General features: G+C 45.3%; 1 protein-coding gene across 1 annotated transcript in view; it reads left to right on the top strand.

The window, feature by feature from the left end:
- Positions 1–26,453, top strand: part of NAV1 (neuron navigator 1) — a 689,603-nt gene that overhangs the window by 485,220 nt on the left and 177,930 nt on the right. Inside the window, 2 exon segments of the mRNA XM_040424146.1 lie at positions 24,658–24,854; positions 25,102–25,220. Coding sequence (XP_040280080.1) covers positions 24,658–24,854; positions 25,102–25,220 — 316 coding nt within the window.

Below are 26,453 nucleotides of genomic sequence, written 5' to 3' on the forward strand. Positions count from 1 at the left end.
ATATACATTAACCAATAACACAAAGGTTACAACCCACATAACATCCTCCCCTCTGCCAGTGGTATAATTATGGTACAATGGTTACCATAATTATCCCAGGCAGGACAATACACAATGTCCTCTGTCCTGGAGGCAACCGAGGTATAATTCCATTATCTCTCAGGACAAAGGGAAATCGCCAATACACACGGGGAGACAATAGGACAGACATCACTTACTCAAATACACAATGTCACAGCCTTTACAATACACATAGACATTTAACACATCCCAAAATGGCACGAATTAGACCAGGAATTCAAAAGTTAGTAAAAGTCTCTTTGGCCTGGCTGTACTCAGGGGTTTTCTGTCCAAAACCGTTTCTACACAGTCTTTTGTCGCGGAGACAATTGAGAAGTGATCCACTTATCTCCCAAGGACAGGGGCAAGACTCCATTAACCGCATGATGGCAAAAGACAGCAAAATACATGAACCCACATAACTATGCAGCTATTGCACAAAACCGGTGCATTCAACATGGGACCGTAATCATATGGTAAGAGGCTGGCAAGTAGTCCTCTCCAAGCACTCGTGGCAACCTCAAAAGAGGGGAGTTTGTCACATATCTTCCCTTTTGGGGTTAAGACTAAACAGGTATCTGACCTCCTGTCGGTCAGTACCTAGATTAGTCGGGAAGCCCATCCACAAAGAAACATTAGCAGAGTTGCCCACCCACGGTAAATAGTTAACAGGGTAGCTCACCCACCAGGGACAGTACTGGTCTGTAGGTCCCAGGTTGTGGTGAAACAGTTCCGCATCCTCAGTCTCCCTGGTGCAGCTAGGCAAACCGCTGGGGCTACTTGGGGAACAGCGGCCAGCGGCATTCTGCACTGAAGCCAGCACTTCTGCTGGGGCGAGGGGGGTGCAAGCCAGTCCTGTAACAAGGGGGTCGGTTGAGCAGAGGCTAGCGACGCTCTGCCCTGATGCCAGCTCTTCTGCTGGGGTGAGGGGGGTGCAAGCCAGCCCTGTAGCAAGGGGGTCGGTGGAGCAGAGGCTAGCGGCGCTCTGCCTGGATGCCAGCTCTTCCGCTGGGAAGGTATCAGTGGGTATCGCAGGCTCATCCCCTGCCCCCAGAACTCAGTTGGGAAGTAGCTGGGAAGGGGAGGGCTCGCTTACCTCCTCCTCCTGGTATCCCTGCGGAGATGGCTGGGGATCTGGACCGGCCGTCCAGCATCCCTGTAGGACTGGCACAGAGCCCGCGGTCTCATCTGCGCCCGTGTAGAGGGGTTTGTGTTCCCCTTTTCCCGGTATCTCCGGCTGCTGTTGGAAGGTGAGGCCGGTTGCCTCTCCTCTCCAGGACTCTGGTTGCTGTAGGGCAGAGGGACCCAGCATCTCCTCCCCCTGGAACTCAGGTTGCCGCTGGGGAGAGAGACTGGTTGTCTCCTCTCCCTGTGATATGCACTGCCGCTGGAGATCTGGGCAGGCGGCCCAGCATCCCTGTAGGGCCGGTAGAGAGACCTCGGTCCCATCTCCACCAGCCATCTGTGGGTCCTCCCAGGACAAGTCTATGAGGTTGCTCACCTCTGAGGTCGGTTGGTTAAAAGAGGGTATAATTTCCAGGCAATCCTCTGGGCTGAGGGATGGTGGTTGAGCTAGGTTGAACAGTTGACGGTAGCTCTGCTCCAGCTCCCACTCCATGGTGACTAGATGAATCAGGTCTGGCCCAAGGTCGTCCGCTCGGGGAAGGTCCAGCTCGGTTTCCCTGATGTCGTGGATGTCCCAGAACCGACATTCTGTGGGGCATCCAAAGTCATCGCCCTCATCAAAGGCTTCCCACAGAAAGCCCGGACCATTATAATCCTCTCCCTCCGGCAGATAGTGGTTAGTCATCCATGGGTTGCGCTGGGTGGCATACCACTTTAGTGCCCGGTACGCTTTGTCCAGCCACAACTCCCTCCAAATCAGGGTCCACAGTTCCGTCACCCACTCAGCCAAGGGTTGCTTTCCTAGGAAGGGTGACCGCAGGGCCACGAGTACCTGGAACCTCTGTTCCTCACCAGGAAGGCTCTCTCTCCGCTTCCGCTGTACCTCCTCTAAGGCGTCATACCACAGCCCCTTTTGAGTGGCATCTCTGTAGTCCAGTATGCCCTCCTCTGATACAGGCCCATCCTGTTGGGCCAAGTACTGCTGCAACCTCCAGCAAAACTCTTCTTCCATGTTGCTGTGGATAGGAACGCTGCCTGGTAGCTAGCTCTGTCGCTTGAGCTCCTTCAAAGCCAGGGTCGCTGCACGAGTGCCAGCGTTGCCCTCCATGCACCATACACTAGTGCCTTCCTTGAATCCTCTGTGCAGGGAAAAAGAAGGGAAAATCCCGCTGCTTGCCACCAGTTGTGACGGTATCATCCGTGTCACCGTCTAGTATTCCCTTCTCCCCTTGAAATAGCACAGCCAAATAATCCACAGAACAATAAATCGCTATTATCGCTAGTATCGCCAAATAAGTCTATACATGAGCCAAAGCTGAATGGTAGAAATACTTTACTGAAAGGCAACACAGGCATTCAAACATACAATTTCTTTTATCCCCTGCTCCCACACAAATATACATTAACCAATAACACAAAGGTTACAACCCACATAACATCCTCCCCTCTGCCTGTGGTATAATTATGGTACAATGGTTAACATAATTATCCCAGGCAGGACAATACACAATGTCCTCTGTCCTGGAGGCAACCGAGGTATAATTCAATTATCTCTCAGGACAAAGGGAAATTGCCACTATACACGGGGAAACAATAGGACAGACATCACTTACTCAAATACACAATGTCCCACCCTTTACAATACACATAGACATTTAACACATCCCAAAATGGCACGAATTAGACCAGGAATTCAAAAGTTAGTAAGTCTCTTTGGCCTGGCTGTACTCAGGGGTTTTCTGTCCAAAACCGGTTCTACGCAGTCTTTTGTCCTGGAGACAATTGAGAAGTGATCCACTTATCTCCCAAGGACAGGGGCAAGACTCCATTAGCCACATGGTAGCAAAATACATGAACCCACATAACTATGAAGCTATTGCACAAAACCGGTGCATTCAACATGGGACCGTAATCACATGGTAAGAGGCTGGCAAGTAGTCCTCTCCAAGCACTCGTGGCAACCTCAAAAGAGGGGAGTTTGTCACAATCAGCTTCCTGTTTCTCCATCAATGATTGGGTTCTGGCAGGTGCAATGTGATAAAGTCATTGCGGGTGCTGCGCTGAGCCACAGCACGGTGTGGAGCACATTTTCACACTCTGCTGTTTTGTCTGTAGCTCAGTATTCCAGGTGCGATTTACTGAATCACTAGTGGCAGGGGAACAATGAAGCAAGTAGCTGACAACTCCCTTTGTAGCCACTGTATTCAACTGTATCTGCATCCTGAGGATGTAGATACAGTTCAGAGGAGGAGTTTTCTATAGCACTTTTCACTGCAAGCAAACAGAATCCATACTTTGCAGCAATTGTTTGAAAAAATGACGTGGAGACTTTCTCTTTTTTTTATAACGAGCCAAAGTTAAACCAACAGCTGAGGGCTGATATTGTCAGAATGGGAAGGTCCATGGTTATCGGCCTCTTCCCACCCAAAAACCTTGCAGCTCCCCTAGGACATAAACCATCACATTAAATGGTTACCTTCTGACAGCAATCCAGCTCCTTCCAGGGTGCCTAGGGCTGTCAGCCATGTGGTTGAAAATTCCCAGGTAGCTGACTATAAGCCCCCATGATAGTAATGTAGCTTTCTTTCAGATACCTCCATTACTAACACTACAATAAAGTGTGAAAAAACAGACACACACATACCCAATACTTTAAATAAACAGTCCCCAATGCCAGCCCTCTTTAATCATTTTATTTTATTAAATAAGTTTCATGGCAGCTCTGCAGAGTAGTCCACCCAATCCATTGTAGTCCAAATAGCGGATCTTTGTAAAATAAAAAACAGAAACGCACACAAAAAAATTACATTAAAAATAGTAAAAACCTTTCACTCACCTGCCTACCTCCTGACTTTACCAGAGCTTCTTCAGCAGATTCTCTGGTACTTTAGTGCCCCCACAGAGTAGTTATGTCCCCTCAGTACCCCCATATAGTAGTAATACCCCTTTAGTTTCCACTACACAGTAGTCATGCCCCCTTTATGTCCAGATGTAGCCATGCTACATTAATTTTTTCATCACATTATACACTGATTCTTTCCATGGTTACAGCCACCCTGCAATCCAGCAGGATGACCATGCTTGCACAGAATAGGAAAAATCACTAGCCTATGTGCGGTCCCATGGTCCCGGTCACCAGAGAGGTTGGTGCTTTTTTTCCTATAATGTGAAAGCACGGCCACTGATGCTGGATTGCAAGGTGGTCATAACCATTGAAACGAGCAGTGTATTTCTCGCCCATATTCATTGGGGGACACAGGAACCGTGGGTATAGCTATGTCCTCTAGGAGGCGTTGACACTAAAAAGCTGTTAGCTCCTTCCCTGGCAGCCATACCCCCTCCAGCCTGGAGAGAGAGCTTCAGTTTTTTCTAGTGTCAATAGGAGGCAAGACCTCCGTGCTCAACAGGGATGCTCCTGAAGATTTTCTATTTTATTTTATTTTTTTCCTTCTTTTTCAGATGGGAAAACAGTGGACACCTCGCCTCCCTGTTCTCCAGGGGTCGAGTTGCGCCAGTGCCGGTCACCCGCACTGCTGCCTCCCCCACAGAAGACAAGGTGGACCAGGGCAGCCTCGCTCCCCTGCATCCCGCCAGCCACGGGGTCACCCATCCAAGCCCCCCTTTTCCAGCGTCCTGCCACTACGGTACCAGTAGCTAAAGGGGTGACCCTGCTGGACCAGAGGAGGGGTGAAGATGGCGGCAGGAAAGAGAAGAGAGGTGAGTACACGGGACTAGGTAAGTATGTTTAACTCTCTGGGTTGGTCTCTCCCTCCCTCGTGGTGGCAATAGTCTGCGAACAGACAGGGCTTCAGCATAGCCCAGCACCTGCAGCCATTTAAGCACCCCTAAAGTATTCCCCTCTGGCACAGGCCGTTTGGTTGATGTTTTGAGGACATAGGCGGTTAATGTACGCTGGTCTGTATTCACATGCAGGGAGCGGAGCGCAGCTCCCGCTCCCTGAGGCATCTACCCTTCTCCACCCCTTTGGGAGCGGATGCCGGGTGCGTCGCTCCGGAGGGGGTTAACCGCCCTGCGTTCGGCCGGCACCGCTCGGTGCTCCGGCCGCGATTTTTGCCGCTCCGCTCAAAATATAGCGGCCAGCAGGGCATACGGGGACCGAGCACGCTGCTGGTCCGAGGCCCTCGGTCACACATGCGGAGGAGACTCCCGCTCCCCGACACCTCCCACATTTACACCCCTTGGAGCGGACGCCGGCGCGCCGCTCCGGAAGGGGTTAACTGCATCACGATCGGCCGTGCACTGCATCGGTGTTCAGGCCCGCACTTTTCTCTGCCCGACCCACGCTGTCAAGCGGGGTAAACGCCCCAGTCAGTCCGGCCGGTCTGTGACACGGCCGGTGCAGCATTCGTGGGAAGCGGGGGGAACTCTCTAAAAAGCAGTGCAGCGGCTTGCTTGGGCCGCAGCCTTCTTCCGGGTGGGGGGGCACTCTGGCGCGAATTCTTCCTGCCCTTCTCCCCCTCCTCCAGTCACCTGCTGAGCTGGACTTGAGACTGCCTTAACCCTTTATGACCACCCACCATTCTTGGGCCGGCACCTGATTATCTGGGGTTCTTCCCCTAAGTACACTGTACATGAGTGGAGGATTTAATCCCTTCCTGCCTCTTGTCATTGAGGCCGTCTTCCTAGTTTAAAAAATAAAATAAAAATAATATTAAAGGAAATGTGCGTCCATACGGGTCCCCCTCCTCAGCCGCATGGCCACCCGGTCTGTGTGGTGTCCTATCTCGGGTAAAGGGGGACCTCGCATAGTTCCGAATCCGCCCTCCGGGGCCGTTTTGGTTGATGATTCTCCACCTGCGCAATCCAGTGACGGACCACTGCAGGATCCCAATCCGTCCTCCGGGGCCGTTTGGTTGATGATTCTCCACCTGCGCAATCCAGTGAAGGACCACTGCAGGATCCCAATCCGTCCTCAGGGGCCGTTTGGTTGATAATTCTCCACCTGCTCAATACAGTGGAGAACCTCTGGAATTCCCAATCCACCCTCCGGGGTCGTTTGGTTGGTAATTCTCCACCTGCGCAATTCAGTGAAGGATCTCCACAGGATTCCCAATCCGTCCTCCGCGGCCGTTTGGTTGATAATTCTCCACCTGCGCCATACAGTGGAGAACCTCCTGGAATTCCCAATCCACCCTCCGGGGTCGTTTGGTTGATAATTCTCCACCAGCTTATTCAATAAGGGACCTCTGACATTCCTAGTCCACCCTCCTAGGTCGTTTGGTTGATAATCCCCCACCTGCACAATTCCAGTGGGAGACAACTGGAACTTCCCAATCCACTCTCTGGGGTCGTTTGATTGATAATTCTCCGCCAGCGCAATTTTATACAGGACCCCTGTTCCTAATCCACCCTCCCGGGTCGTTTGGTTGATGATTCTCAGCCTGCGCAATTTTATACAGGACCTCTGTTCCCATTCCACCCCCTGGGTAGTTTGGTTGATAAGCCCCCACCTGCGCAGTCCGCATCTGCCAGGGGCGAGAATTTGAGGGGTAGACCTGCGCACTATCGGATCACAGCAGGTCATCTTCTCCTCGAATATCTCCACACCCCCTCCCTTCCTCCCCGGGTCACGCTCAGGCGCACCCTCTCACAGGAGCGGGTCCGTCCGAGGGAGGGGGGGGGGGAGAGAATCACTGATTGGGTCTATGGTGGCCAGCAGCACTTGTCGTAGGCATTACCCCCCTTCCTTAGGCGGAGTAATTGCACTACTTTGGGATACAGTACTGACCTTATACATTGTCCCCTGCCATAGGTGGACTAAGTACAATAACACTGATTTCAGTAGGTGGTGGAATTGCATCTCCACTGAGTTCCGTACCTGCCGTATTCATTAGCTCCTTCCATAGGTGGCGGGATGACATTATCACTGGTTACAAGGTGTGCTGTATGCATTACCCCCTTTCTTAGGTGCTAATTGCACTCCCACAGGGTACAGGACTCTCCATATGCACTAGTTCTCGCCATGGGCATTAACCCCCCCTTCTTAGGTGGGGTATTTTCCCTACCACTGGCTTAAGTACTCCATATGCATTCCACCTTCCATAGGTAGGGTAATTGCACCACCATTGGATACGGTCCGACTGTCACACTATCCTCCCATAGGCGGAGTGTTCACATCACTGTGCTTCCTGCCTGCCTTACCCCCTTTCGCAAGTGATCCACTAGCGGAGGAATAACTGAATGTCTTCAGATACGGCAATTCAACAGTCGGTACTCGGCAGTGCCCGGTACTCTTACTCTAGTGCTATATGAGTGCCGCCAGTGGATACAGTGGCTATTCTCATTGTGTTCTTTTGGTGCTGGTTTTGGTCATGATTATAACTCCTCTGTTTTCTCAGGGGGTTTACTAGCATCACCTGTGTCCTAGAGACTCCCATCTTATGGGCCTTCTTTGTTCCAGTCGGTCATAATATTGTCCGCATCAGTAGTAGTGCGTACACCATTGCACATATATGGTGAGTACGTTCCAGCGAGTCAAGTGCTTCACTGACTGTATTCTCTATCCACCACTCCTCCTTCTCTGGGAAAGTGGTTATTCTGGAACTCTGGTAGCAGCTACAGCGTGTTCTCCTCCACAGGGTGCAGCCTTTTGCTAATGCTCGAATTCATGGCTGCAGTGGGACATCCCGTCAGGTAGGGGCCCTACCCTGGTGCCAGCTTGGCAGTTGCTCCTGTTCAGCGCCGTTCCAGGTAGAGTTTTTAAGGTTGCTCTACTTAAACTGGGGCAGTATGGTACGTGGCTTCTACGGATAATCTCATGCCTCCCTCTCAGTTTTTGGCTACTGGCTACTACTGTGGGAGCGGTATTGCGTACCACTACATACTTGGGTTCTGTCTGTTCAGCTCTTTCGTCAGGTGATGGACTTTTCTACAACTTTTGCGGCTGGGCCCCCTCCTCTGCTGGGGTATGGGACTAGCAATACAGTGTGAATCCCCTTGCCTGGCTTCCTCCTCAGGCAGAGTTTTTTTGCGCAGCCACTTAATCCTTGGCTACTTCTGTATAGCGCCAGTCTCAGACGGGAAATGGGCTTGGACCTAGGCTATTCTTCCCCTGTCCCTTTCCTCCTCTGGATCATGATTCATAAACACCCCGCATGCCTTGGTAGTTCCTATGTTACTACCTTCCCTCATCTGCATCTGCTCTGGGTATTCTTTTGGTGGCCTTCCATTCCAGACACGCTTCGGTCCCGACTGGTGGGCTGTGGCGCCCTCCACATCCCTCCTTCTATGAGGACTCCTTCCATTGGTCTGGGTCTGCTAACGGTATCTACACGAAAGCTAGCCACCTTCTCTCCCGAGCAGGAGTTCCGGAAACATACGACATGGATGCCCTGACATCTCCTTGGCGGGAGTTCTCCCTCCTTACGTGTTTCTTCTCTCCTACCCAGGGTTCTACGGAGGATCAGATGGAGGGCATTCCGACAAATCCTAGTCTCTCTGGATTGGCCCCGTCGCGCGTGGTACGCCGATCTCGTTCTCCTTCTAGGAGATGTCCCTTGTCACTGCCACTCAGAGACAACCTTCTTTTAGGGTCCGGTCTTGCATCGGCATTCAGGGTCTTGGTTGACGGCGTGGCTATTGAAAACGTCATCCGGAGGTGGAGGAAGTTTTTTCGGCGGACGTCATCTGCACTATTATAAAGGCCGGGAAGCCTGCTCCACCCAGGATCTATTATAGGACCTGGCGGTCCTCCTGGGCTTCTGTGAAAGCCGGGACATTCCCTCACTCAGTTTTTTTCTCTCTCCACGGTCCTATCCTTTTTACAATCAGGGTGGACCTTGGTTTAGCCCTTAGTTTTCTTGATGGATTATGTGTTGGCGCTTCTATGCAGCGTCCTCTGGTGCCCATGGAAACTTTCTTTTAGGGAGTGGCACATACGGTTCCTCCGTACCGTCCTTTACCTCCTTGGGATCTGAATATAGTTCTCTCAGCATTCCAGTCTTTTTTCTTATGACTATCACATCCACCAGACGGGTGTCCGAGTTGCAGAGAACCCTTCCTGGGTCTTATCAAGGATAAGGAGGTTCTCCGGCCCATTCCTTTTTTCTCCTGAAGGTGGTCTCTGTCTTTCACATCAATGTAAAAATTGTCTTTCCTTCACTGTCCCTCTCACTCCCTAAGGAAGGGAGTTACGTCATTGACGTCAGGGCTCTGATCATTATTGGCAGCCTCCAGTCCCTTCCGACATACGGAACCCCTTTTTTTGTCATCCGGAGGTTCCACGCAAGGGATTGGCGGCCTCCAAGGTGGCAATTGCACGATGGATTCGGTCTGCAAATGCTGTACCATTCCGCACCCGGTGCGGGGTTCCGCCCTTAGGTGTCACGGCTCGCTCCACTGAGCGGTGGGTGCTTCTTGGGCTCTGAGGAATCGCGCTTCGGCTGAGCAGTTGTGTAACGCGGCTACCGGTCCTCCTTGCACACATTCACAAAATTTTACCAGGTGCATTCCTTTGCATCTGCGGCCGCTGCTTAGCCCGCATGGTCTTGCAGGTGGCAGTTTCTTAGATACCAGCAGGGACGCTTGCTTCCATGGGTCTGTGGTTTTTCCCTCCCCGTGGACTGCTCCTGAACGTCCCACGGTTCCTGTGTCGCCCAATGAATATGGGCGATAAAAGATTTTTGTATAACTTACCAGTAAAATCTCTTTCTCGCTCTTCATTGGGGGACACAGCCCCCACCCAGTATTGTTGTTCGGCCACAGTGTGGCAGTTGCTGGTTAGAGCCCTGTTGGGTCTTTTGGCATGGTTGGTTTTCCATGTTTGTTCTTGGTTAGCTTGCTTCTCCTAGTCCATTTTATAGTCCGTGCGGTCCGCCAGGATGCGTTCATTTTAAGGTAAATACAGTCCGTCAGGAGGCGTTCATTTTAAGGTAAATACAGTCCGTCAGGAGGTGTTCATTTTATAGTAAATGCAGTCCGTCAGGAGGTGTTCATTTTATAGTCCGTGCGGTACACTATTTTGGAGAGAGAAGGATATATTTAGTTAGACTTGGTACACTGCTCAAAAAAATAAAGGGAACACAAAAATAACACATCCTAGATCTGAATTAATTAAATATTCTTCGGAAATACTTTGTTCTTTACATAGTTGAATGTGCTGACAACCAAAATCGCACAAAAATAAAAAAATGGAAATCAAATTTTTCAACCCATGGAGGTCTGGATTTGGAGTCACACTCAAAATTAAAGTGGAAAAACACACTACAGGCTGATCCAACTTTGATGTAATGTTCTTAAAACAAGTCAAAATGAGGCTCAGTAGTGTGTGGCCTCCACGTGCCTGTATGACCTCCCTACAACGCCTGTGCATGCTCCTGATGAGGTGGCGGACAGTCTCCTGAGGGATCTCCTCCCAGACCTGGACTAAAGCATCAGCTTTGGACTCCAGCAACTCCTGGACAGTCTGTGGTGCAACATGACGTTGGTGGATAGAGCGAGACATGATGTCCTAGATGTGCTCAATTGGATTCAGGTCTGGGGAACGGGCGGGCCAGTCCATAGCATCAATGCCTTCGTCTTGCAGGAGCTGCTAACACACTCTAGCCACATGAGGTCTAGCATTGTCTTGCATTAGGAGGAACCCAGGGCCAACCACACCAGCATATGGTCTCACAAGGGGTCTGAGGATCTCATCTCTGTACCAAATGGCAGTCAGGCTACCTCTGGCGAGCACATGGAGGGCTGTGCGGCCCTCCAAAGAAATGCCACCCCACACCATTACTGACCCAATGCCAAACCGGTCATGCTGGAGGATGTTGCAGGCAGCAGAACGTTCTCCATGGCGTCTCCAGACTGTCACGTCTGTCACATGTGCTCAGTGTGAACCTGCTTTCATCTGTGAAGAGCACAGGGCGCCAGTGGCGAATTTGCCAATCTTGGTGTTCTCTGGCAAATGCCAAACGTCCTGCACGGTGTTGGACTGTAAGCACAACCCCCACCTGTGGACATCGGGCCCTCATATCACCCTCATAGAGTCTGTTTCTGACCGTTTGAGCAGACACATGCACATTTGTGGCCTGCTGGAGGTCATTTTGCAGGACTCTGGCAGTGCTCCTCCTGTTCCTCTTTGCACAAAGTCGGAGGTAGCGGTCCTGCTGCTGGGTTGTTGCCCTCCTACGGCCTCCTCCACGTCTCCTGATGTACTGGCCTGTCTCCTAGTAGCGCCTCCATGCTCTGGACACTACGCTGACAGACACAGCAAACCTTCTTGCCACAGCTCGCCTTGATGTGCCATCCTGGATAATCTGCACTACCTGAGCCACTTGTGTGGGTTGTAGACTCCGTCTCATGCTACCACTAGAGTGAAAGCACCGCCAGCATTCAAAAGTGACCAAAACATCAGCCAGGAAGCATAGGAACTGAGAAGTGATCTGTGGTCACCACCTGCAGAACCACTCCTTTATTGGGGGTGTCTTGCTAATTGCCTATAATTTCCACCTGTTGTCGATCCCATTTGCACAACAGCATGTGAAATTGATTGTCACTCAGTGTTGCTTCCTAAGTGGACAGTTTGATTTCACAGAAGTGTGATTGACTTGGAGTTACATTGTGTTGTTTAAGTGTACCCTTTATTTTTTTGAGCAGTGTATTTAGCAGTCCCTATTATAGTTCCACATAATGTGTTATCCAGCTTTCCTGTGATCCTGAATGACAAATTTGTCTAGCTATTTTACAGCATGGAGGATTTGGCATTGAGATTCTTGCTCAACTTACCCAGGCTTCTGACTAGCAAATCCAGATAGGTATTCTACAGCTCTGGTAATTTACCAATTCATAAACAGGCTGGTCTTGAATTCTGCAGTCTGGGAAAAGTGGGTAACAATCTCTGTGGGGTGTTGATGGGGGCATACTGGCTATACACTGCGTGCAGAATTATTAGGCAAATGAGTATTTTGACCACATCATCCTCTTTATGCATGTTGTCTTACTCCAAGCTGTATAGGCTCGAAAGCCTACTACCAATTAAGCATATTAGGTGATGTGCATCTCTGTAATGAGAAGGGGTGTGGTCTAATGACATCAACACCCTATATTAGGTGTGCATAATTATTAGGCAACTTCCTTTCCTTTGGCAAAATGGGTCAAAAGAAGGACTTGACAGGCTCAGAAAAGTCAAAAATAGTGAGATATCTTGCAGAGGGATGCAGCACTCTTAAAATTGCAAAGCTTCTGAAGCGTGATCATCGAACAATCAAGCGTTTCATTCAAATAGTCAACAGGGTCGCAAGAAGCGTGTGGAAAAACCAAGGCGCAAAATAACTGCCCATGAACTGAGAAAAGTCAAGCGTGCAGCTGCCAAGATGCCACTTGCCACCAGTTTGGCCATATTTCAGAGCTGCAACATCACTGGAGTGCCCAAAAGCACAAGGTGTGCAATACTCAGAGACATGGCCAAGGTAAGAAAGGCTGAAAGACGACCACCACTGAACAAGACACACAAGCTGAAACGTCAAGACTGGGCCAAGAAATATCTCAAGACTGATTTTTCTAAGGTTTTATGGACTGATGAAATGAGAGTGAGCCTTGATGGGCTAGATGGATGGGCCCGTGGCTGGATTGGTAAAGGGCAGAGAGCTCCAGTCCGACTCAGACGCCAGCAAGGTGGAGGTGGAGTACTGGTTTGGGCTGGTATCATCAAAGATGAGCTTGTGGGGCCTTTTCGGGTTGAGGATGGAGTCAAGCTCAACTCCCAGTCCTACTGCCAGTTTCTGGAAGACACCTTCTTCAAGCAGTGGTACAGGAAGAAGTCTGCATCCTTCAAGAAAAACATGATTTTCATGCAGGACAATGCTCCATCACACGCGTCCAAGTACTCCACAGCGTGGCTGGCAAGAAAGGGTATAAAAGAAGAAAATCTAATGACATGGCCTCCTTGTTCACCTCATCTGAACCCCATTGAGAACCTGTGGTCCATCATCAAATGTGAGATTTACAAGGAGGGAAAACAGTACACCTCTCTGAACAGTGTCTGGGAGCTGTGGTTGCTGCTGCACGCAATGTTGATGGTGAACAGATCAAAACACTGACAGAATCCATGGATGGCAGGCTTTTGAGTGTCCTTGCAAAGAAAGGTGGCTATATTGGTCACTGATTTGTTTTTGTTTGTTTTTGAATGTCAGAAATGTATATTTGTGAATGTTGAGATGTTATATTGGTTTCACTGGTAAAAATAAATAATTGAAATGGGTATATATTTGTTTTTTGTTAAGTTGCCTAATAATTATGCACAGTAATAGTCACCTGCACACACAGATATCCCCCTAAAATAGCTAAAACTAAAAACAAACTAAAAACTACTTCCAAAAATATTCAGCTTTGATATTAATGAGTTTTTTGGGTTCATTGAGAACATGGTTGTTGTTCAATAATAAAATTAATCCTCAAAAATACAACTTGCCTAATAATTCTGCACTCCCTGTATAAAAAACACACAATGACACCCTGATATATTGTGTGAATCTATCATAAGGTAACAGGGCAATGTAATCTGTTATCACAGGTCAAGCTCTACAGTCTCTTGTCACCTAGCTTTTCCACAACTCTGAATGCCAAGTTGAGCTAGCTATATGAAGCGGCTTATCACTACATAGCAAGGCAAATTTTTAATTCAGCAGTCTGGGAAAGCTCGGTAACAACCCCAGCAGAGATGTAATGGAGGCCACACTTAGTACATACAATATTCATGGATATAGTGTACAGAATGTATTAGGACAACCATGTGTGTATACTATATACACTTCTCACAAAAAGTTAGGAATATTTAGTGATATTATATCATGAAAGTAGGGCATTTAAGTTGAAGCATGCAATGGCTATTTCCTCATCTCAAAAATGTATTAAGACTAAAGCCAACAACAGTGATTGGTATACCCCCACAAAAAAATGTCAATATCTCAGAAACTTGTCATGTGGCCTTGAGCAGCAATTACAGCTTGACAACGACATATCCTGCTGTTCACAAGTCGACTTATTGTCTGCTGAGGCATGGCATCCCACTCTTCTTGAAGGGCGGCCCTCAGGTATTTGAGGTTCTGGGGTACAGAGTTACGAGCCTCAACACGGCGACTCAGCTGATCCCATAGGATTTCAATTGGATTCAGTTCTGGAGAAAATTCAGGACACTCCATTTGAGGTAACCCAGTCTCCAGAAGCCGTTCCCTAATGATGCAACCTTGATGAGCTGGCGCATTGTTGTCCATGAAGATGAAATTAGGCTTGTGTTGTTCATGCAGAGACAAAATGACTGGATAATTGATGTTATTCAAGTAGTATGTGCTTGTCACTGTACTATTCACAAAGTGTAGGGCAGCTCTGTATTGACTAGACACACCTGCCCACACTGTAACACCACCAAAATCAAACAGTGGCTGATGCATAGCGTTCTCATTGACATCTCCAACATCGTTGGCGGACATAATTTCTGCTCAGCGTGAATTGACTTTCATCAATGAACAGCACTGAGGCTCACTGATCCCTTGTCCAGTGTAGATGCTCCCTTGCCCATGCAAGACTATGATGCCTGTGGTCAGGTGTCCATGCAGGTCATCTAGCAAACAGACCACACTGATGTAAACAGTTTCGAATGGTCTGACATGACACTTGGGTGCCTCTCACCTCCCTTAAATGTGCTTAGAGTTCTGTGGCATTCATCATCCGTTTCCCCAGGGCATTTTTAACAATGAAGCGGTCATCAGTGTGGGATGTGGCCAAAGGATGTCCACTTATATGCCTTTCTGTGATTCTTCCAGTCTGTCTGTATCTCTGTTACAACCTGCTGATGACACTCTGTGACACTATAAGCTCAGTGGCTACTTAATCTGAGAACATCCTGATGAAGCCTCGCAATGACGAGGTACTGTTGATCAATTGTTATGTGTCATCTTGGGAAATGTATTGGGCGATTCATGGATCAAACACCTGTTGTGAATTTTGCCGTTAAGCTCCTTGTTAGAGAACAGCAAGTTATGCAAAAAGTACTAAAACATTGAACAGTTGGACATGTGCATTCAAAAGTTTAGAGAAGGTCACATTAAGTTCACCTGTAAAGGTTAGAGTGTATTTTAGGTTCATCGTGAAATTTCATCCTCAAGCTAAATATCCCTAAATTTTTGTGTATGTAGAGATGAGTGAACCTTTGAAGATTTGGATTGTTTCAGGTTCGCAGAATTTTTTAAAAAAAAATCAGTTCGGACACGTATCAATTCTACTCGAACCAAAGTTGCAGAGCGTGGGAACGACAGCGAAAGAGCATATACAATCCATAAATATTGCGGCATTATACATTTTACTGAATAGCGCAGTGGCTGTACTACATTTTAATTACATTCAATCACAAAAGTATTCAGATCCATGTGTTGATTTGAAAACTGCAGAATATCTTTCATGGGACACCCCCTTTAACATTTTCTCTTTTTTTTTATAAAACAAATAAAAGCTAAGTTTTATTTGTAAAACACAGACTTTTTTGGCAGTGAAGATGCCCATACAGCCAGAACAAAGCATTGTGGAGCAGGTAAATATGCTTCCCTTGATAGGTCCCACTGGGCTTTTGTTTAAAAAAACTGGACAGTTTTGTGGACAACCCATTTAAGGAAAGCTAGTTTGCATCAGAGGTCTGTTCTGCAATTTGGATCAAAGTATGAAAGAAGGCTCAAAACAAAGACGGGGAGTTGTAGGTCACTATGATTCTAGGCTGCCAGGTTAGTCATAGACAGGGCATATAGGCTACTGGAGGTAAGCCCTTTCAGCTAACAAAGCAGTGTGCTAGGTAAGACCATGATGGGACAGCACCCCTTTAAGCATAAAAAGCTGATGTGACGCTCCCTAAACATATGGCTGGTCCTGAACCTAGACGCTTACGCCTCCTAATTTACGGATTTATCAATATTCAATTTTCTGTGAAGGTTTTCATTCATCCAGTTCATGAAATATCAGTAGTACTAGGTCAGAGCAACTGGACTTCTATTTTCTCTTGAGACATTTCACTAGTCATTCGACTGGATGACTTAGAAATTCTAATTGAGAAAAGCCAGTTGGATGACTAGCAAAATGTCTTCAAGAGAAAATACAAATCCAATTGCTCTGACTTATTACTGCTGATAATATTTGATTGTCATTCACACAGTAAATAGCGCAGTAATTTAACAGATAGTTGGTATTTTTCCATTTGGCAAAAACGACCTCCAGCAGGCGTTTCTTTTAACCTTCTACAGTCTCTGACTGGGAGAAAGTTTTACAGTTGTGCAATGTTTGGCGAATTTCTTGCATGTACAGGTTTCTAATTCCCCACAGGGTCTTGTTGGCACGTACAGCAGATCTGTGTTTTGAGTTGGCATTGAAGAGCATTGGTTAGTGTTGTGATGGTCAATGAACTAACATTATCCTCACATGCCTCTGGTATAATGAGGATTTTACAGTGTATTCTATGAGTCTGTGATGCAGCAAATTATCCTCAAACTATAACGTTCCTACCATCATGCTTTACAGTTGCTATGTGGTTCTTTTGCCAAACATACACTGCCTGTCCAAAAAAAAAAAGTTGGCACCTGGATTTAACTAAGCAAATAGTTATGAGCCTCCTATTGGATAATTACTGCATGGGCGATGATCTTTCAGCTGGCAATAAGTTATTTAACCCCAACTGGTGCAATGAGTTGCTTCTCATTTCTTAAACAACCATGTCGAAAGACACATCTCGTGGTCGTGGAAAAGATGTTAGTCTGTTTGAGAAGGGTCAAATCATTGGCATGCATCAAGCAGAGGAAACATCTAAGGAGATTGCAGAAACTACTAAAATTGGGTTAAGAACTGTCCAACGCAGGCATGTCAAACTCCGGCCCTCCAGCTGTTGCAAAACTACAACTCCCAGCATGCCCGGACAGCCTACAGGTATCAGCCTACAGCAGGGCATTGTGGGAGTTGTAGTTTTACAACAGCTGGAGGGCCGGAGTTTGACATGCCTGGTCCAACGCATTATTAAAAACTGGAAGGATAGTGGGGACCCATCGTATTCAAGGAAGAAATGTGGTGGGCAAAGAATCCTGAATGATCGTTATCGGCGATCACTTAAACGTTTGAAATCAAATCGAAGAAAAACAGTAGAACTCAGGGCTATGTTTAATAGTGAAAGTAAGAGCATCTCCACACGCACAATGCGAAGGGAATTCAAGTGATGGGAACTGAACAGCTTGGAACAGATGGGAACTAAGAAAACCACTAATCAGTGAGACAAACCAGAGAAAATAAAAGGCTTCAATTTACTAGGGAGCATAAAGATTGGACTCTGGAGCAATGGAAGAAGGTCATGTGGTCTGATGAGTCCAGATTTACCCTGTTTCAGAGTGATCGGCGCATCAGGGTAAGAAGAGAGGCAGATGAGGTGATGCACCGATTATGCGTAGTACCTACTATACAAGCCTGTGGGGGCAGTGTTATGATCTGGGGTTGCTGTAGTTGGTCAGGTCTAGGTTCAGCAACAGTATGTGCTCCAAGAATGAGGTCAGATGACTACCTGAACATACTGAATGACCAGGTTATTCCATCAATTGATTTTTTTCTTCCCTGCTGGCACGGGCATATTCCAAGATGACAATACCAGGATTCATCGGGCTCAAATTGTGAAAGAGTGGTTCAGGGAGCATGAGACATCATTTTCACACATGGATTGGCCACCATAGAGTCCAGACTTTAACCCCATTAGGAATCTTTGGGATGTGCTGGAGAAGGCTTTGTGCAGCAGTCAGACTCTACCATCATCAATGCAAGATCTTAGTGAAAAATTAAGGCTACTTTCACACTAGCGTTCGGGGCTCTGCTTATGAGCTCCGTTTGAAGGGTCTCACAAGCGGCCCTGAACGCATCCATACTGCCCCAATGCATTCTGAGTGGATGCGGATCCGCTCAGAATGCATCAGTTTGGCAGCGTTCAGCCTCCGCTCCGCTCAGCAGGTGTCCGCCTGGCCGTGCGAAGGCAAACCGATCCGTTCAGACTTACAATGTAAGTCAATGGGGACGGATCCGTTTGAAGTTGACAAAATATGGCTCAATTTTCAAACGGATCCGTCCCCCATTGACTTTCAATGTAAAGTCTGGACGGATCCGTCTGAACAACTTTCAGACTTATAATCTTTTCTAAACTATAATGCAGACGGATCCGTTCTGAACGGATCCAAACGTCTGCATTATAGGAGAGGATCCGTCTGTGCAGACACCAGACGGATCCTCTCTGAACGCAAGTGTGAAAGTAGCCTAATGCAACATTGGATGGAAATAAGTCTTGTGACCTTGCAGAAGCTTATTGAAACAATGCAAACAATGTAACAACGTAATCAAAGCTAAAGGCGGTCCAACGAAATATTAGTGTGTGACCTTTTTTTTTTTTTTGGTGGCGACTTTTTTTTTGTACAGGCAGTGTATCTTCTCTCACTGTTGCCAAATAGCTATCTTTAGCTAGTTTTGCCAAGTATTTTTCTGGGCATAAATGTTTTTATCCAAGCATACTTATCGCAAAGATCAAGGGGGTCATTTATCAAGCTGATATATGCCTATATTAGGCATATTTCAGGTGCAGATTGTGGTGCAATGGTTAGTTCTGCAACTTCTCCCCGCTCACGCTAGGCCTAAAGTGGAAGGGGATGGGCCGGCAGCTAGGAAGCAGTCTTACATTTAGAAGTGGTGGTGGATCCGCCAAAGTTATGAAGAGGCCCATGCCAGCTTAGGGGTTTATTAAGGCCGGCATCTAAAATGCCTGTCTTATAACTATCGGTATATTCCCGAATACTTTTCATTAGTTATAATGGCTTGTTTTGTCTGGAGGACAATCATCAGGGGAAATAAATGGCCACCATTCTATTAATACACATATAGCCTGTCCTAATCACACAGCAGGACACGTTACTTCACAACACTGAGCTAAAGAGCTGCCTTATCCTCCTCTCTGCTCTACTCGTCAGAGGTTATGATCCTGAATACAGCTGATAAGATCTTCATCTATGTCTCTGTAGGAATGGAGTTCATGAGGAAACATGAAGTACAGAGAGGATGGTAAGGATGTGGCTAATGAGCACTAGCACATTTATGCAGTCTCCATTACCACAGCCCCAGCTTACCACAGTCTGTCCTGTCCATCCTGCCTGTGCAGTCGTCTCCTCATGAACTCCATTCCTTCAGAGATTCAGCTAAATTCTTATCAGCTGTATTCAGGATCATAATCCCTGACAAGTAGAGCAGAGAGGAGGCTGAGACAGTTGTTTAGCTCAGTGTTGTAAAGTAACTTGTCCTGCTATGTGATTAAGCAATTATGGCAAGATAAAAAATAGGGAGAGGCGCTCATAGGGTAGTAAGCAACGATAATCCGCTAACAAAGTGGATGAAATATGCTCACCTTTTGGTGTTGTGCGTGTATGGGCACAACATCCGTAAGAGCAGAAACACAAGGGGGGGGTGGGGGTCGGTGCTGCCGGTACCCGTTCAATCCTTTTGGATGGAGTTGCCAAGCTTCCTGAGGACTGTTTAGGAAGTGATGAATCGTTTGTGTGCTAGCACACGGTGTGGGTACCTGTTTGGCGCACAAAGACAACCTGGATTCAGAGACTTTTGGTATAGATGCTATTTATTATGTTCAGTGGACAACGTGTTTCGGCGTTTATAACTCCTTTTTCAAGTCTAAAGAGATACAACAAAAAGGCCGAAGCCAAATGGATCCCCACACAGTTGGAGAGAAGTATATATAAGAAAAAAGACGGTAAAAAAATTTAATAAAATGCAAATAAAAAAATAAATAAATCAATTAAAATAGTCAATGGATGTTAAATATTACACATCAAGGGCAGCTAGTAAGCCTAGTCCAAAATGAATTTTCAGTAAAAAGCGTATTCCAATAAGTCCTAGTAGCATAGAATAAACAAACAGGAGTATCATAAAAAAAAAAAACTATATATATAATCTCTCTCTCTCATATATATATATATATATATATATATATATATATATATATATATATATATATATATATAATAATCTCATAAGAGAAGTCCAGTTACTAGACCATGATATATATTAAAATCATTACAGGAAAAAAAATAAACGATGTTCCTGGTGTGGTTTTACTTATTACTGTATGTGATATAATATATTACATTGTAAGGCTGGAGCACAGCTTACCTGGAGATTCCCTCTGGTGAGGATTACTGTGTGTGGCGCGGCTCGCCACGTGTGTGAGCGCGCGCCTTCTAAAGCTGTAAAGCTGAGAGGGCGGAGGCAGGGTCAGTGAAGTCAGGGGAGATCCTCTCTCTGCAGCGCTGTCAAGCTGGTGCGCTCGGAGTCTCGGGCTAATACGCTGGGACAGCACCGCTGGGCATGACAGGCTGAGGAGATATAATTGGGCTGTGTGTCTGCAGCACTATAGTCCGCTGGAAGTCTCAGGCTGGTGCGCTGAGACAGCGCAGCTGAGCATGACAGGCTGAGTTGTGTGACAGGAGAAGTGTCTGTGGAAGGACAGAGGAATTGAAGAGGGACTGGGGACGTTTCGGGATGAACAGTAAAAGTTGACATAGTGACCTTTATGTGGACATGGTGGCTAGGGGAAGGGCTGAGGGATTAAAGAGGGAAATATTACGTTATTACGAAGGGGAGGGGCGAGGGGGAGGGGCTAGAGGAGATGATGCTGAATGTAGGGGAGTACCATGTAAAACCACACCAGGGACATTGTTTTTTTTTTTCCCTTTAATGATTTTAATATAGATCATGGTCTAGTAACTGGACTTCTCTTATGCTACATATATACATATATATATATATATATATATATATACTCACCTAAACAATTATTAGGAACACCTGTTCTATTTCTCATTAATGCAATTATCTAGCCAACCAATCACATGGCAGTTGCTTCAATGCATTTAGGGGTGTGGTCCTGGTCAAGACAATCTCCTGAACTCCAAACTGAATATCAGAATGGGAAAGAAAGGGGATTTAAGCAATTTTGAGCGTGGCATGGTTGTTGGTGCCAGACGGGCCGGTCTGAGTATTTCACAATCTGCTCAGTTACTGGGATTTTTACACACAACCATTTCTAGGGTTTACAAAGAATGATGTGAAAAGGGAAAAACATCCAGTATGCGGCCGTCCTGTGGGCAAAAATGCCTTGTGGATGCTAGAGGTCAGAGGAGAATGGGCCGACTGATTCAAGCTGATAGAAGAGCAACGTTGACTGAAATAACCACTCATTGCAACCGAGGTATGCAGCAAAGCATTTGTGAAGCCACAACACGCACAACCTTGAGGCGGATGGGCTACAACAGCAGAAGACCCCACCGAGTACCACTCATCTCCACTACAAATAGGATAAAGAGGCTACAATTTGCACGAGCTCACCAAAATTGGACTGTTGAAGACTGGAACAATGTTGCCTGGTCTGATGAGTCTCGATTTCTGTTGAGACATTCAAATGGTAGAGTCCGAATTTGGCGTAAACAGAATGAGCACATGTATCCATCCTCTGATGGCTACTTCCAGCAGGATAATGCACCATGTCACAAAGCTTGAATCTTTTCAAATTGGTTTCTTGAACATCACAATGAGTTCACTGTACTAAAATGACCCCCACAGTCACCAGATCTCAACCCAATAGAGCATCTTTGGGATGTGGTGGAACAGGAGCTTCGTGCCCTGGATGTGCATCCCTCAAATCTCCATCAACTGCAAGATGCTATCCTATCAATATGGGCCAACATTTCTAAAGAATGCTATCAGCACCTTGTTGAATCAATGCCACGTAGAATTAAGGCAGTTCTGAAGGCAAAAGGGGGTCCAACACCGTATTAGTATGGTGTTCCTAATAATTCTTTAGGTGAGTGTATATATGTATGTGTGTGTGTGTGTGTGTGTGTGTATATATATATATATATATAGATAGATAGATAGATAGATATATATAGATATTATGATTCTCCTGTTTGTTTATTCTATGCTACTAGGACTTATTGGAATACGTGTTTTACTGAGAATTCATTTTAGGCTAGGCTTACTAGCTGCCCTTGATGTGTAATATTTAACATCCATTGACTATTTTAATTTATTTATTTATTTTATTTGCATTTTATTCTATGTTTTACCGTCGTTTTTCTTATATATATTTCTTATTTATATATTTCTTATATAAATGGGGATCCATTTGGCTTTGGCCTTTTTGTCGTATCTCTTTAGACTTGAAAAAGGAGTTATAAACTCCGAAACGCGTTGTCCACTGAACATAATAAATAGCATCTATGCCAAAAGTCTCTGAATCCAGGTCGTCTTTGTGCGCCAAAGAGGTACCCACAACGTGTGCTAGCACACAAACGATTCATCACTTGCTATGTGATTAGGACAGGTATTCTGTGTACTAATAGGATGGCGACCATTTTATTTCCCTTGATGATTGCTCCCCAGACAAAATTAGGTATTTGGGAATATATTTGTAATATAATAAAGTAATATTTAATTTTTTTTCACTTTCTTAATTCCCAGAGAACCCCATAAATATATGTGCCCCCAAATGTCCAATTGTTTGGCTAATATTTTTAGCCCCTTACCAGACTCATTGGCACTTCTTCTAAAGGAGTCAATTAAAACTATTTTTTCCTCTCTGAGGATGGATCTAATTTATGTTTTTGATAAATCTAATTGTGTATTTTTTTTTAAACAGTTTTTATTATATTATTTGTTAAAGGTTGGCAGACAAGAGTCAACATTGGGGGTGGGGGGTTGGACAAGACAGAATATAATACACCAAACAACTAATAACAGTACATAAGTATGATCCCCCTGATCTGAATGCCCACTTTGTACCAAAGGTATTATAAAGCATGTTATATAATGAGTACATCAAACCAACCAAACCAAAAATGAAATATATAACCTAAATATGAGGGGAGGGGTGTTTAAAGTCAATTTGGCCCAGAGAAAGAGGGAGGACGTAGCAGATACCAGCGTTGTCATCCCCACGTGATCAGGGAAATAAAACCTAACCAGAGTAACCCCTATATGTTTTCCATGGACCCCATATATTTGCAAACTTGAGTGGGAAAACAGACTCCCAGTGTGCTAATTTTTCAAATCTGTAAACCCGATCTGCCTTGACCCACCAGTGTGTAAGTGAAGAAAGCTCCCTCTTTTTCCAGTTTCTCGCAATAGCCAAAAGAGGATATAGTTATGCTTTAGTTTCACTTAGAGCCTGCAACTCTGTGAATAAACGTAGGAGGCACAATTTGGATAAGAAGGGGATAGTAATACCACATATTTGTAATAATGCTTCATGCATGGATGACCAGAATTCCGCTACTTCAGGTGTACTTCTTTTTGCCACAGATGTGAATTGCAGATCTGTGAATTTTTTGCTTAATGGGCTTGTCCAGGATTTTACAAGTGATGACCTATTTTCATCATAGGCCATTACTATCTGATTGTCGATGAGCTGTGTTGCAATAACCAGTTCAGTCTATTGTCTAGTTCCAGCACCAGAGCTGTTCAGCAAGGGTGTGGGGTGTCAACTCCCACTGATCAGATAGTGATGGCCTTTTCAGGATAGGTCATCGCTTGTAAAATTCTGGACATCTCTTTTAATAACTTATCAGTTAGGCTACTTTAACACTAGCGTTAAAGTTTTCCAGTATTGAGTTCCATCATAGGGGCTCAATACCGGAAAAAAACGCTTCAGTTTTGTCCAAATGCATTCTGAATGGAAAACAATCCATTCAGTATGCATCAGGATGCCTTTTACGGTAATTGTCCGGAGAAAATACTGCAGCATGCTGCAGTATTTTCTCCTGCCAAAATTCCAGAACACTTGCCGGAATGTATTAATGCCGGATCCGGTACCAAGTGTTCCGGAAAAACTGATCCGGTTTCCCGATCTGCACATGCGCAGACCAATACATACAGGATCCGGTATTGCAATGCATTTGTTAGACGGATCCAGAAACAAATTATATCCATTTGTATGCAGATTTCCGGATCCGGCAGGCATTTCCGGCAACGGGTTCACATCAACATTTAGCTTTTTGTTGTTCTAATCCATCTGAAGAAGAAAAATATGAACAAACAAATTTTATTATTTTAAGCATCAGTTTGTGTCACTTCTGTCAGAGATCAGTTATTTTTGACTGGAGAAAAAGTACTTTTTGCAAGAGTTTTTCTCCCGTTAAAAATAACTGATCTCTGATGGAAGTGACGCAAACTGAACATATTTATTTTTCTGTTCTTCTGACAGATCAGATGACCTGAAAGCTAAATGGTGATGTGAACCTGAACTTATCTGTTATTTTCTTTAATTATGATATACTGTTTTTTAACCTTAAACCTTAAAGGTTATCCTTACTTTTTCACATAACTGTATGATTCAGACTCAGATATTATGGACTCTGTCTGCTTAGTGGTAGTATGCAGTGATAAACATTTTGTCCTTTGCAGGATGCTAACTTTCTCTAACAATGTGGAGCCAGCAAATGGGTTCTTAGGTCGATATTTACGTCGAAAGCTGCTAGAATCTGAGGGCAGCATTGGAACTGGACATGGGGAGCTACTCAAGGTTCTTGATTGGGTCCCTCGGCTGTGGTACCATTTGCACACTTTCCTGGAGAAACACAGTACTCCAGACTTCCTCATAGGTATGCAACTAATTACTATAAACAAAAAATTCAGTTTTTTTTTTAAACTAATTCACTCTCATTAGAGTTAATATGCACCTTTCATTTGCACTACTATACTTTGAATCACTGTATAGCAGCTTTGTACAGTAACCTAAAATTACTTTGCAATACTTATTACATAAAGATATCTGTATGTAACTTCCATGGCTCTTCTTATTTTAAAATGCATTAGCGTTTGGAAGGTGATCATTGTTTACTTTTATAGGTCCTTGCTTTTTCTTGTCCTGCCCAATTGGAATTGAGGATTTCCGTGTATGGTTTATTGATCTGTGGAACAACTCTATTATTCCATACCTTTCAGAAGGAGCCAAGGATGGACTCAAGGCAAGTGTGCTACTGTATTGTGAAGAATATTGGTCCAGTACTCTTATTGGGGCTATTTTTTTTTAACATAAAGCTATTTTTTTTATGTGTTTGGTTATACAACCCCCCCCAAAAGTTGAGATGCTGCAGAAAAATGTAAATAAAATCAAAATGCAATGATTTGCAAATCTCAAACTTATATTTTATTCACAATAGACCATAAATTCCAAAAAAGTTCAGAGGCTGTATAAAATGTAAATAAATGTAAATATAAACAGGATGCAGTGATTTGCAAATCTCATAGACCCATATTTTATTCACAATAGATTATAGAACACTTATCCAATGTTGAAAGTGAGACATTTTACCATTTCATAAAAAATTTAAAAGAAATCTCAAAAAATTTGGGACAGGGCTAGTGATGAGCGAACCCGGTTTGTTCTTACTCATAATTGATAATATACAGCTCCGTACAGTGATAAAATGCATTGCTTCCGATGAGGCTTTAATATGGCCGCCAGTAACATGAGACTTGATTTAGTCTCATGTTTGTATACTTATGTACTATAAGTAGCGGCACATGCATTAAAGTTTCAAATTACGGGTTTGTTAATGATCGTGGCACACGCGGTGAACCCAAGTTTGGATTAGTAACTTGAAACATTAAAGGGGTTTTGCCAGCAGTGAGTTTACTCTCACTGTGCATCCCAAATGCTCTTTTCTTTTCTCTCAGATTTCACAGGCTGTGGGCGGGGCTACATCATAGTCACATGAGCACTCTATCATATGTATATAAGATAATCGGTGAATTTATAGGCAAAGTCTATTTGATAATAATTCTACATACATTTTTTTACGTCACTTAGGGTAACATTTATACCAGCGTTTGGACCCATAGCTGGAAGTGGATACGCCGGAGTTATGTATAGTTGCAGGCCTCTCCATAACTTCGGCGGATCCAGCGCCAGTTCTAAATGTAAGCCACCTTATATAAACTAGCAGGTCCAAAGTTATAAACTCTAACCTAAAAAGACCTGTGTATGGCTTCTGCGCATAACCAAAGACCTGTGGAGAATTATGAGGTGGCGCTGCATTATTGATCTGCGCATGCCCGTAGACTTCTTATGAGATTGAGCGCACTATCGCCGATACTGATGAGGTGGCAAAGCTAGGGTTCCCACCTTTCCCAACAAAAAATACCGGCCAAGTTCACTCGGATAAAAAAAGGGTGTGTGGTTTTGGGGGGCATGGCTT

Source organism: Bufo bufo, chromosome 3 (genome assembly GCF_905171765.1).
Source record: "Bufo bufo chromosome 3, aBufBuf1.1, whole genome shotgun sequence".
NCBI classification, from domain to species: Eukaryota; Metazoa; Chordata; class Amphibia; order Anura; family Bufonidae; genus Bufo; species Bufo bufo.